Genomic DNA, 13,280 nt, shown 5'->3' on the forward strand with positions numbered 1-13,280 from the left:
TTTGTCACGTGTTGCTGGCATCAAATTCTAAAGTTAATGATTATTTCCAAAAAAAAAAATGTTTATCAGTTTGAACATCTAATATGTTGTCTTTGTAGCATATTCAACTGAATATGGGTTGAAAATGATTTGCAAATCATTGTATTCCGTTTATATTTACATTTAACACAATTTTCCAACTCATATGGAAACGGGGTTTGTATATATATATATATATATATATATATATATATATATATATATATATATATATATATATATACACGTTAGGTCAGGAAAAAATAAAGAGGCTAATTCATCCCTACAAGCCTGTTTTGCAGGTTTCCCTGCTCTTCAGGCGATTTTATTATATTATATATATTATAAAAATCCCCTGAATAGCATGGAAACCTGTGAAACAGGCTTGTAGGGATGAAATAGCCTCTGTGTTTTTTCCTGACCTAGTATATAAATATATATATATATATATATATATAAAGTTTGGGGACCCTTGGACTAGTCCATTAATCGAAAAAATGATTGATGACTATTTGACTATTAAAATAATTGTTTGTTGCAGTCCTATTCAAAAGGTAAAACATTCATTTCACATTATTACAAAAGTGGATTTTTCTGTTATGGGGTTGGGGGGGCCCCTCAAAATGTGATTCTGCTAAGGGCCCCAATTGAGCGAGGGGTGGCCCTTAGCCTCTGTCTGAACTTAAGTGGAGCAGTTATGCCTGGCATGCAGTTCTCCATGCAGGAACGGGCGTTTAACTTCAGTCCTGCCAGGCTGTTGGGAGTAGACCCCCGCAGGACTTCAACTCCATAATGTAGGCCATCACAACAACTGGCATGAATATAAGTCTGATTTCTAAAGGGGCTTCCAAAATGCTGTGGTGCTCTCATTTCCCACCCCTTCACATGCTGGGTGCACCCAGCAGGAATGTCAATAAAAAGGAAATAATGTCTCGGGGAAAATGGCGAGGGGATTAATCAACACCTGTATACTCTCAAAAAGGATTTACAAATGGCTGCAGACAGACACAGTGCAAACTACCATGGCAAAATAACAGAATTCATCACCTTTTGCATTTACCAGAATTTACGAGGAAATAGATAAAAATGAGAAACTATATTCATTCTTGCTCATTTCAACATTGTTTTAGTGACATACTGCAAATGTGCGTGTATTTGAAGTATAAGAAAATGCATAAGGAATTATCAAAAAGTGTCACATCATCACTATTATTCAAATGGTACGCTTCACATTTTAGTTTATATAAATCACTGCTGTGTCTTGTAAATGCATGTCAGCACCAAAGTACACATCAAATCAATAGGAAAGTTAAGCGTGCTCATCGGTGCTATTACATCCACACACATATAATGAACCAATTACACTGCATTAGTGCGTCAGACCTTGTTGGGGACCTAATGCTTTGTAATGGTGGAAGTGAGGGCGCTACATTGCCTGTGCTGGAGAGCAGCACAGATGATGTTAGGAGGTGATAAAGAACACGCTGAGGTAATTACCCTGTAACGAGAAAACCTGCAATCACTATGTGGTGATTATGTAATGCACCTTGCTGCAACAGGTGAACAACAGAGAATTAGTGGATATTTATTAGGCAGAAAAACAAAAGAATCACTAAATCTATAACTGTAGATCATGAAAATTGTATGTATACTTGAATGTAATTTTGAGGCAACCCCACGCACATTTATTGCATACACTTAGTGGGGGTCCTACTATGCAAAACCAACTTTTCTTACCTATTGTTACTTGTTTTTGTAATTAGAAAGATTTTTATAAAACAATATTGCCTTTTTCTAAACTTGCTCCAAATTTGTAGTTTTAGTGACACATTTGCCTTAGTTACGTCAGCTGAAATCTCCGTAGGTGGTAGAAATTCAAGCGAAGTGCTTTGCGCGAGGCCGACATTTGGGGACGGCGTGGTGCGGTTGGGAGAGTGGCCGTGCCAGCAACCTGAGGGTTCCTGGTTCAATCCCCAGCATCTACCATCCTATTCACGGCCGTTGTGTCCTTGAGCAAGACACTTCATCCTTGCTCCTGATGGGTCGTGGTTAGCACCTTGCATATCAGCTCCCGACATCAGTGTGTGAATGTGTGTGTGAATGGGTGAATGTGGAAATAGTGTCAAAGCGCTTTGAGTACCTTAAAGGTAGAAAAGCGCTAAACAAGAATAACCCATATTTAGATGTAGTCAATAAGTTCCGTCTTTTTTTTTCTCTATCCTCTTGTTGTGGGGCAGACTGGCTCATACATGTACAAACCCTGTTTCCATATGAGTTGGGAAATTGTGTTAGATGTAAATATAAACGGAATAAAGCCAGCATCTGTGAAGGTATGGGGGTGCATTAGTGCCCAAGGCATGGGTAACTTACACATCTGTGAAGGCACCATTAATGCTGAAAGGTACATACAGGTTTTGGAACAACATATGCTGCCATCTAAGCGCCGTCTTTTTCATGGACGCCCCTGCTTGTTTCAGCAAGACAATGCCAAGCCACATTCAGCACGTGTTACAACAGCGTGGCTTCGTAAAAAAAGAGTGCGGGTACTTTCCTGGCTCGCCTGCAGTCCAGACCTGTCTCCCATCGAAAATGTGTGGCGCATTATGAAGCGTAAAATACAACAGCGGAGACCTCGCACTGTTGAACGACTGAAGCTCTACATAAAACAAGAATGGGAAAGAATTCCACTTTCAAAGCTTCAACAATTAGTTTCCTCAGTTCCCAATCGTTTATTGAGTGTTGTTAAAAGAAAAGGTGATGTAACACAGTGGTGAACATGCCCTTTCCCAACTACTTTGGCATGTGTTGCAGCCATGAAATTCTAAGTTAATTATTATTTGCAAAAAAAAATAAAGTTTATGAGTTTGAACATCAAATATCTTGTCTTTGTAGTGCATTCAATTTAATATGGATTGAAAAGGATTTGTAAATCATTGTATTCCGTTTATATTTACATCTAACACAATTTCCCAACTCATATGAAAACGGGGTTTGTACATGCATGCTAATATCTTCCACTGTTGCCATTTCTAATAAAAAGTAGAGTATAGTTCTAACATATCTGTCAGCAGACTTGATATGAAGCGCTAAAAACTACAACATGGTTGACAGGGTGCAGACGGAAATGAAGGGGCCTTGGCCTAGGGGGAAGGCTTTGACCCACAGAACGGCGCATTCTAAAGAGACAGTCAGAAAACAGCTTGAAGATGGTCTGTTAAACCAAATCTATTTACAGTGTTGACCAATGCACCACCATTACATGTTCTGTAGACCACAAGGAAGTGTTTTAAATATAGAAAAAAATCATAATTTGACCCCTTTGAGATATAAATGTGTAAATGAATATGCTGAACCATGCATTCAGTTTGAAAATGGTGTTTACTGCATGTTTACCTGAGGTGTCCAAAATGCAGCCTGGTGACCATTTACAGCCTGCAGTTCATTTTTGATTCTACAAAACATTTTATTATAATAAGAACCTAACCAAGTGTAAAATACTACTTAATACGGGAAGCCAATAAAGCTTGTTTTAGATTATGCTTCTTCAGTAATTTCAATTTATAACAATATAATTTATTGTGAGTGTTAGGTTTTGTACCAGTAGGACTATGTGCAATACAATTTTGCATATTTTTTTAAACGTAATTTTTACATAAACCTTGCACTTACGCACTTTTTCATCTGCCTTATGCACTTTAGCTACACTAGTCATTCTATGATCTGTATTAAGCTGACATAATGCAGAAGTTTGCTTTGAATGTTATTGCTGAGTCTGTGCATTTCATTGTACTGTTTCTGTTATCTGATGCTGGTGTTGTCTGATTTTTCCATAAATGTTTAGTTTTTTCGTTTTTAATTGACTTTATTGTATGTACAATCAGCCTACAGATGGAAATCAGCCTCTGGCTACAATTGTCCCATGAAACAAATACATATAAAGATAAATATGAAAGATAAGGTCGGTTATTAGAGATTACACTAGTTTTCTTCGTCAACTGTAATTAACAACTAATATGTCAATAAAAGTCTTATACCTGGTAACATTGACATTTAAAAATAAGGGACATTTTCTAGAAAACAAAGGAAAATAAGAGACATTCTGATCCTTTTTTCTTATGTTGTGTTTGCAGAATGATTCTCTCAGTACGTTTGGCATCAAATCATTAATAAGATACTTGCGAATCTTTTCTGCTGTCACTAAATTGAGCAGAGCCAACTATGCTCTCCATCACAAACACTTCAGCGCCGTCACTTGCACCCAATTGCCTTATCACCTGATGAGGTCAGCGCGATGAAAACATTTTGCAGGACAGGACTTCCCTCGTGCAGACACACACTAAATGTGTCTCAGGGCTCCCTAAACATAAGGGTCCGTCCCAAGCAAGGTGCAGTACACTGCTGTCCACCTCTTCATTGCTTGCACCTGCTGAAACATTTGAGCTATTTGAGCAGTGGGGTAGCACATTTACTTTTCATTTAACCTGCCTTTGCAGACCTTTGAAGTACACAATAGCAGAGCAGCACGGCCCCCCGCAGCCCTCTTAATCATTTACCTAGTAAAGGCACATTCTCTGCAGCCAACCCGTCAAGCGGAAAACGAGTTTGGCCTGCTATTTCTCCCGCCACCAGCAAAACATCTCTCTATTCGAACTCTCCCTGCAAACCTGTTTTGCTTTGTGTGTGCCACTCCCATCCCCTTCACACTGTGCAGCACCAGTGCAGTTGCTCTCGGACCCGACCGTATGAATGAATGTGGGAGGCGTGGAATCAATTGTCGGCCACGTCTAGGCTCCAGAATATGCTGTCGTCGGCAGCCCATGGACACACGATGACTAATTATCACTCGTTTCATATTTTGGCCGAGAAAGGAGACAAAAAAAGATTGTGAAAAATATTGGCTTGTAAATATGAACCGAGGAGAGGAACATTTGGTCTAAATGTATCAACTGTGACGCTGAAACGTATGCTTCATTTTGGCTGGGGAAAGTCCTCATTAGACAGATGGAGCTAAATATGGGGTGTGAAGTGTGTGAGTGTGTGTTTCTAAGGAATGTAGTGACAATTAGAGGAGCTCACCCAAAACTGTAATCCCTTAATTTCATGTTTGATAATGCTATTAACCTAATTGAAGATGTAAAACGTAATTTGGGTAAAAGTTTTATAAAAATACAGTCACTTGCCACAACATCAGTTAGAACCTGAGTTCTACAATAAATGCTATGGTTGCGGTTTAAAGTGGTTAAGACAGCTCATGAAGGCCACAGTGTTTCCCACAGGACTGCAATCTATTTCATCATACAGTCGTGGTCAAAAGTTTACATACACTTGTAAAGAACATAATGTCATGGCTGTCTTGAGTTTCCAAATATTTCCACAACTCTTATTTTTTTGTGATAGAGTGATTGGAGCACATACTTGTTGGTCACAAAAAAAACACAGAACTTTCCTCCAGAAGGTCTTATCTTTGTCCATGTGATGTCAGATGAAACAAAACTTGAGCTGGCCACAATACCCAGCAATATGTTGGGAGGAGAAAAGGTGAGCTGTTAAATCCCAGGAACATCATTCCTACCGTCAAGCATGGTGGTGAAAAATGAGGAAAAAGGAGAATTACCTCCAAATTCTTCAGGACAACCTCAAATCAATTTCTACAACTCTTATTTTTTTGTGATAAAATGATTGGAGCACATACTTGTTTGTCACAAAAAACATTCATGAAGTTTGGTTCTTTTATGAATTTCATCTGACCACAGAACTTTCCTCCAGAAAGTCTTATCTTTGTCCATGTGATGTCAGATGAAACAAAAATTGAGCTGTTTGGCCACAAAACCCAGCAATATGTTTGGAGGAGAAAAAGTTAGGCCTTTAATCCCAGGAACACCAGGCCCACCGTCAAGCATGGTGGTGGTAGTATTATGCTCTGGGCCTGTTTTGCTGCCAATGGAACTGGAGCTTTAAATGGGACAATGAAAAAGGAGGATTACCTCCAAAATCTTCAGGACAACCTAAAATCATCAGCCCCGAGGTTGGGTCTTGGGCGCAGTTGGGTGTTCCAACAGGACAATGACCCCAAACACACGTCAAAAGTGGTAAGGGAATGGCTAAATCAGGCTAGAATTAAGGTTTTAGAATGCCCTTCCCAAAGTCCTGATTTAAACGTGTGGACAATGCTGAAGAAACAAGTCCATGTCAGAAAACCAACACATTTAGCTGAACTGCACCAATTTTGTCAAGAGGAGTGGTCAAAAATTCCACCAGAAGCTTACCAGAAGCTTGTGGATGGCTACCAAAAGCGCCTTATTGCAGTGAAACGTGCCAAGGGACATGTAACCAAATATTAACATTGCTGTATGTATACTTTTGACCCAGCAGATTGTGTCACATTTTCAGTCGACCCATAATAAATTCATAAAAGAACCAAACTTCATGAATGTTTTTTGTGACAAACAAGTATGTGCTCCAATCATTTTATCACAAAAAAAATAAGAGTTGTAGAAATTGATTTGAGGTTGTCCTGAAGAATTTGGAGGTAATTCTCCTTTTTCATTGTCCCATTTACTCTCTGTAAAGCACCAGTTCCATTGGCAGCAAAACAGGCCCAGAGCATAATACTACCACCACCATGCTTGACGGTAGTAATGATGTTTCTGGGATTTAACGGCTCATCCTCCCAACATATTGCTGGGTATTGTGGCCAGCTCAAGTTTTGTTTCATCTGACATCACATGGACAAAGATAAGACCTTCTGGAGGAAAGTTCTGTGTTTTTTTTGTGACCAACAAGTATGTGCTCCAAACACTGTATCACAAAAAAATAAGAGTTGTAGAAATTATTGGAAACTCAAGACAGCCATGACATTATGTTCTTTACAAGTGTATGTAAACTTTTGACCACGACTGTAAATACGTTAAACATGTGTAATTATGTCATACCTGGGACTTCATTTATAAAACTGTTTGGATTCGAACCTAAAACATTGAGTAAGCAAATACATCAGAATGCATGTGCGCACATACAAAAAGTCTGATTTATAAACGCATGCTGAGCACACTTTTACACACTTTTGCACACTCTTCTAATTATAAATCACACCTGCAGTGAATTGTGCACAGAGGAGTTCCTCCCCGATGTCCCCCCACTACTCCTCCCACAACCATTCGTAAATGGTCACGCTAATTAGCCTATGAAAATGGTAAAGGTCTAAAATGTTTTAAGTTAGTTTGTCCTCTAAGGTTATATTACTGCTCTTTAGTTGAGAATAATTGTTGTACATTCTTGGGTAGTAGCAGGTTATAGTTGGCTTTGTACATAATTTTAGCTGTTTGCAATTTTACCAAATCGTTGAATTTCAATATTTTTGATTCAATAAATAAAGTGTTTTTATGTTCTCTATATCCAACATTATGTATCAGTCTAACCTATCTTTTTTTGTAACATAATTAGAGAATGAAGTGCACATTTGTAGTTATTTCCCCATATTTCTGCACAATAACTCAGATATGGTAACACTAGCGAGCAGTAGAGAATATGAAGTGATTTTTGGTCCAAAACATATTTTGCTTTGTTTATTTCTTGCCACCTTATGTTGCATATTTTTTAGATTTCCAGTTAATTTTATCATCAATTATTACACCCAACAATCTAGTTTATTTTACCTTTTCAATGTCTACTCCTTCTATTTGTATTTGTGTATGATGCTCTTTTGATGTGTGTAAATGGAAGAAAATGCAGTGTGTCTGGTTAGATGCAACATGGAGTTATGCTGAACAAAATTGGCCTTGGCTTGCCATCAAATTTGGCCTATGCGATATATAATATATTATTATGTATAATTATGTTGATGTTGGTCTGAGCAGTCAAACTAGACATTTTAGCAAGGTAATGCCAACAATCTGTTCCGACTCAAATATTGCTGCGTAACTTTACAAATAAATTTGGCTAATCGACATTAGTAAAATGTGGCATAATTAATTAGTAAATCATCTTGCAAGAAGCATAAACAAGAGACAGCGTAGGACTCGTCGATTGCCATTTGAAGTTCCTTGGAGTAGGATTCGGATTCGGTTGCGTATCTGGCAACCTTCAGTCATGGAGAGTGGGAGGGGAATACATAATTTTGACTGTGATTGCAGTACCATTTCTGGACACATTACTACATATGACACCTTTAATGTATAAATACGAGACAAAAATGTTGACAGAAATGAAATCCAAACATCTTAAATGTTGTCTTGTCGATGGGTGGGACAAGTTCGGAATATATCCAATTACAGCTCTTTAACGGCATACATTAAAAGAGGGGTGTGGGTTAGTCATGAAGAAGAGCCAATCAGATGCTTTTCCTTGTGAGATGAGGAAGTCAACGGTAAAAACTAAATGTATGGATTTAACATGTTCCACATTGTAATATCTGTACAACTGGGAGGAAGTGAAGAGGACACGTCTCATTTTTTACTGCTATGATGCCATCAGTAGAAGCATCATCGATCTTGACATCTACATACATTTGCTACTTCCGGTGTTGTGCCAAAAACTGATTCCCTGCCGAAAATTGATTCCTGCCGCGACCGTGCCGCGCAAGCACATACCGTTTTCGGGCTTCATCTGTCCACAACTGATTACTACATGTAAGACTAAAAACGTATATTTGTGGTTATTGTAAGGATATGTGTTCGAAATTATTCAAGCCTTTATCATGTCCGATAAATAATAGTTGGCCATTTCTATGGTATTAATGAGATTGTAAAGGACTGTTATTGATCCGTGGTTAAAGTGCCAAAACATCTTTCTTGTATAGAAGCTATATACAATATTAACTGTTATGCAAACGATGGAAATATGAGGAAAGTATGGACCTCTCTAGTCAAATTGACTCATGGAAAATTGGACGGACCAATCGAGAGGAGTGTAATTTTCTGTGATCATTTGAATGATAATGACTTCAAAGAAGAAAGGTTTGTTCAGAGTTTGGATAGAAAAAATTAAAAGACTGAAGCCAAATGTGATCCTGAAAATCAGGAGTACCCTCAAAGGGAGAAAGACTGAGTCAGAACCTGCGGGAAAACAGAGAAAGAAGACCAGACCCAGCACTCAAAAATGAGAGAAAACATTTATATTTTGCGTCCTCTTCTACTGATGTTTTCCTCAAGATGCTTGAGGTAATGCTGAAAGAACATGAAAAAACACAAGCTATGGTGTCTATGAAAGGAGACAGAAGACAGAAAAGTCCGGCAATGGCAATTTTATATATATATATATATTTTCATAATATTAACTATATTAGTTTTAAAGTAATTATGGACCAGGGTTACAAAAACATGCAATAAAGTGATCAAAATATTAGTTTTACATGCCTTTAGCCACACCAGCTGTGCTGGGAAATGGGCTCCAGTTCTGATGAAGCCTATTGAGCGGCGAAACGTCTTCTAAGACCAACCAAACAGTCCAGTTGCGATCGATTGAATGTCTATAAAGATACATATAAAGAACTTGTTAGTGAAATGTCGGTCATCTGGACACTATGGATATACAGAATAAGGAATCTGACACACTAGCAATAAAAACAAAGAAAAATTAGACAAACAGGCAAATAACAAGGAAAAGTTTGATTTTTTTATGCATCTGCTGATTACAATGGTGGAAAAAATTTTTTAAATTATTTATATAACATTTTATTATCAAAGAAAGCTACTTATTTAGATAATATTATCACAATGACAATTATGCTGTGTTTGACCCAAACTGAAGAGAATTGTAGTATTTCCACTAGTGATGCAGTCCTACAATGTCAAATCAGTCGAGTTACAAGCGGGTGGAATTTTTGAAATCATGTTATTTATTAAAATCACATTAATCCTGCACAAACAGGGCCGTGCTAGTTTCAGTAAATAGTTTTTTTTCACTAAATCCTACTCAAAACCTTTACTGTTAGTCTTCCACAATGTAGAATGTACACGCCGAAAATAATACTGAATAATAATTCAATGTATCAGGCTCTATTAGGCACTAGACAGAGACACTATCATGGTATTGAACGCAGTATCAAAGAAATAATTCCGAAATCACAAGCAGATGTTCCACATTACATCACGGGATGTCTGAGCCATCAAGGCATATGTGCTCTAATATTCAAGACCCAGATCCGTATTAGAACCCTCTCGCCTTTGTCTCCTTCCAAATCACATGGACGTCTCACATTCCGGAAATACATTTGGATCATTATTCCTCCGTTGAAAGAAGATAAAAGTTATCTTAGAATTAAAACGTGTTTAACCTGCTGTCTTCACTGACAATAATATAAATACTGCAAATAGAAACACAAAACAAGTTAGTGTTGATATGTTAAGAACGTATAACTGGAGCAGCTACAGTCCTCATGTCGGAGACCATCAGTCACATGACCTCATCACCATTTACTAGGGGGCCCCAAATACTTCCCTTTTAATGCTTGATTTAATGCAATCATTACACAGGAGGACCACCATAGCCACCTGGTTTATTTTCTTGGGGGGAAAACCAGGATGAGGATCAAACTCTTGACCCTTGTAACTAAATACCGTGCCACCTTCTCCAAATGAATCTGATGGACGGCTACTGAACTTAGAATCCTACTTTCTTATATCAAAACTTTTGGACTGGACTGCACATGTGATGATAGCGTAGGCTGAATTTGCGTTGCAGGTCAAAACGTCTAACTCTGATGTTGTATATCTAAAATTTGTTGTATTGACACCACAGTGGTTGAGTGGTCAGCTTCACAGTAAGGAAATCAAGGGTTCAAATTTCTGTATGGAGTTTGTACTTTGTAGCTTCTCCCTGGGCTTCAAGGTTTTTCTCCAGGACTGACCAGATTAGGGTGGGTAAATGCGGGTAACGTCTGCATTGTTTACCTTATTTAGTGGTCTTTGTGCCTCTAATTTACCATATTAAGATCAATGGTCTGTTCCAACTGTAAGCAAACCCTTTGACTTGTGGGCCACATTGGGTTAAAACATGTGCACAGGAAATGCACCTGAAATTATGTGTTGTATTTAACATTTTAAAGTGTCGTACAATCTGCAGTATGAGCCTGGGTCCATTTTTTAGGACTACTTTGTACATTCCAATTACATTGACAGAAACCTTATCAGCTTTTTAATTCATATATGATTGAAGCCGGATTTGGACCTTATGATGTCCAATTTCACTGCCATGACTGCCGGTATATTGTGTCCATTAAACCACTAAAGGTTTGCGTGCACTAAAACATGTGTATACTTGATAGCACGGCTAAGGCAGTGCTTCTCAATTAACTTCTGTTACGCCCCCCAGGCAGAAACAAATATTGTTTGCCCCCGCTCTCTATAAATAGTGTGATTTGTCTATAAAATTGTTATAAGTACGCCTCTGCATAACATTGTATCCTTATTAACATTAAGGAAATCAACACACCCATCTTTCCTCGTCTCCCACCCTTAGTCACAGTGAAGCCAAGCGCTACATGCGCGTCGTCATATTGTAGTACGGCAAATAAAAAGCATGTTCCCCGAGGTCACATGCGGGGAAGGACTGTACTAAGGTCATGTGCAGAGGATTGGGTCTCTAAAGTGGCCAAAATAAGGAGTGCAATCCATTAAGCGTGTCTGTCTTCATATGCAGACTACAGTATATGTTGATTAGCAGAACGCCCACAATAATGGGAGGAGGAGATGCAAATATAATTATCGGCGGTCACTCGAACGAGTATGACGATCCTCCTGGTAGGGGTGTATCCCTTTATGGAGGATGCCTGTGCGTGACTTTGTTTTACGTGGGGAGACTGGTGCACAGACAGACAGTCACCACACGATCCTTGACAGAATCGGGTCAGGGTCAGTGGCATGGAGTCCAAGACGACTGGGGACCCTTTTCTGCTGCAGCCTTCATCCGCCATCGCAGCCGTTGTGGTAGTTCTTAAATCTACCGTCTTCCGCCTGGTCTTCACCGTATCCCTGGCTAGGGGGCATTCAGGTACTAGGCCTTTGTCAAGGGCCACCTGGGGTAACAGTAGTAAAGGGGTTAAACTCCTAGTGCCCCAAGACCCCATAGGAGCCTCCACTGCCGGATGCACTTTAACGTCATGTCCAGGACACAAAAAATATAATTATTCAGCATGCACAATGTCATTTATTAAGACTAAAGCGGTCATGCATACGCTTCTTTATTTCTGAAATCTACCTGCAAACTGGCACAGTTACAGAAATGACTGTGAGAAAAGAGAGGATCGCGCTGCAAAGACAGCTGGACAGAGAATCCTTGATCCTCCGTGTGTGTCAACATATTTGGACTGTCATAAATACAAAACTAGAGACTTCCTTTCAATATTGTCTATTCAGCAATATAATTTTATAATTTTTGAGCTACTGGATGACTTAAGGGGCTGATAAATTGTATCGATTTGATGCGTTTTGGCATGTGCTGGCTTGTTTAATGGCATGTTTTTTCATTTAGAAAATGAATTATTATATTATATCCCTTATATAAAAAAACAACATACTGCATTATGCATTTCTTGCATTTGTGTCATTCTAGAAACATTGAAGCACTGTGGTGCTATGATGATCCATCGTCAGCAAACTAAAAATAGATTGTGATTCTACATTACAGAAAAGGTTTTACAGAATATAGATGTGTGCTGCTTATTCGTCAAACATTGCAGAACCCCACAGGTTGGCGAGCATAATAACACGAAAGTGGAGGGAAATGAGTGTTTCCATGGGCACACAACACTGGTAGTGAACGCAAAAATCAATTGTACACGTAGTCTTAGCAGATCACACGCAACACGTCCACTAATAGTACACACAATTTTATAGTTTACACACACTGTCTAGCGCATGGTGTTTGGATCTTAGTAGATCAGGCCCTTAGTGTCAGTAAACCTGACAAAACGCACATTTCAAAATATGGTACATTAGGAAAATGGGTAATAAGGGATTGCTGGCTCCGCGAACCCGAGACAATTATTAGAAAATGGATGGATGGATGGAATAACAATAAAAATTACTTTGAACAGGACTCAAGCCTATGTCCCTTAATTCACAATAAAGTGTCACTAACCTCTGGTACAATTTTCTTTATATGGAGAGCAAAATTCGGGGGAAAATACGGGACCAGGATGACGCCGGGAAAGAAGGACAAAAAAAGGTTGACATGAGTATACATTCCTGTGTTCTGGCTAGACATGCTCCCTATTGGAATTCCTGCACCCCCTGCATTTGTGCATGTGAATGAATCCAAGTAAT

The 13,280-nt window shown here is 38.7% G+C and overlaps 1 protein-coding gene across 1 annotated transcript in view; it reads right to left on the minus strand.

The window, feature by feature from the left end:
* Window positions 1-9,428: 9,428 nt before the first annotated feature.
* rab11fip2 (RAB11 family interacting protein 2 (class I)) overlaps window positions 9,429-13,280 on the minus strand; it is a 155,128-nt gene continuing 151,276 nt past the window's right edge. The window contains exon 8 of the mRNA XM_061961899.1: window positions 9,429-9,484. Within this exon, the coding sequence (XP_061817883.1) occupies window positions 9,444-9,484 (41 nt within the window). The 3' untranslated portion in view covers window positions 9,429-9,443. The remainder of the gene's footprint in view (window positions 9,485-13,280) is intronic.

The sequence above is a fragment of the Nerophis lumbriciformis genome, linkage group LG02, assembly GCF_033978685.3.
Source record: "Nerophis lumbriciformis linkage group LG02, RoL_Nlum_v2.1, whole genome shotgun sequence".
In the NCBI taxonomy this organism is placed as follows: Eukaryota; Metazoa; Chordata; class Actinopteri; order Syngnathiformes; family Syngnathidae; genus Nerophis; species Nerophis lumbriciformis.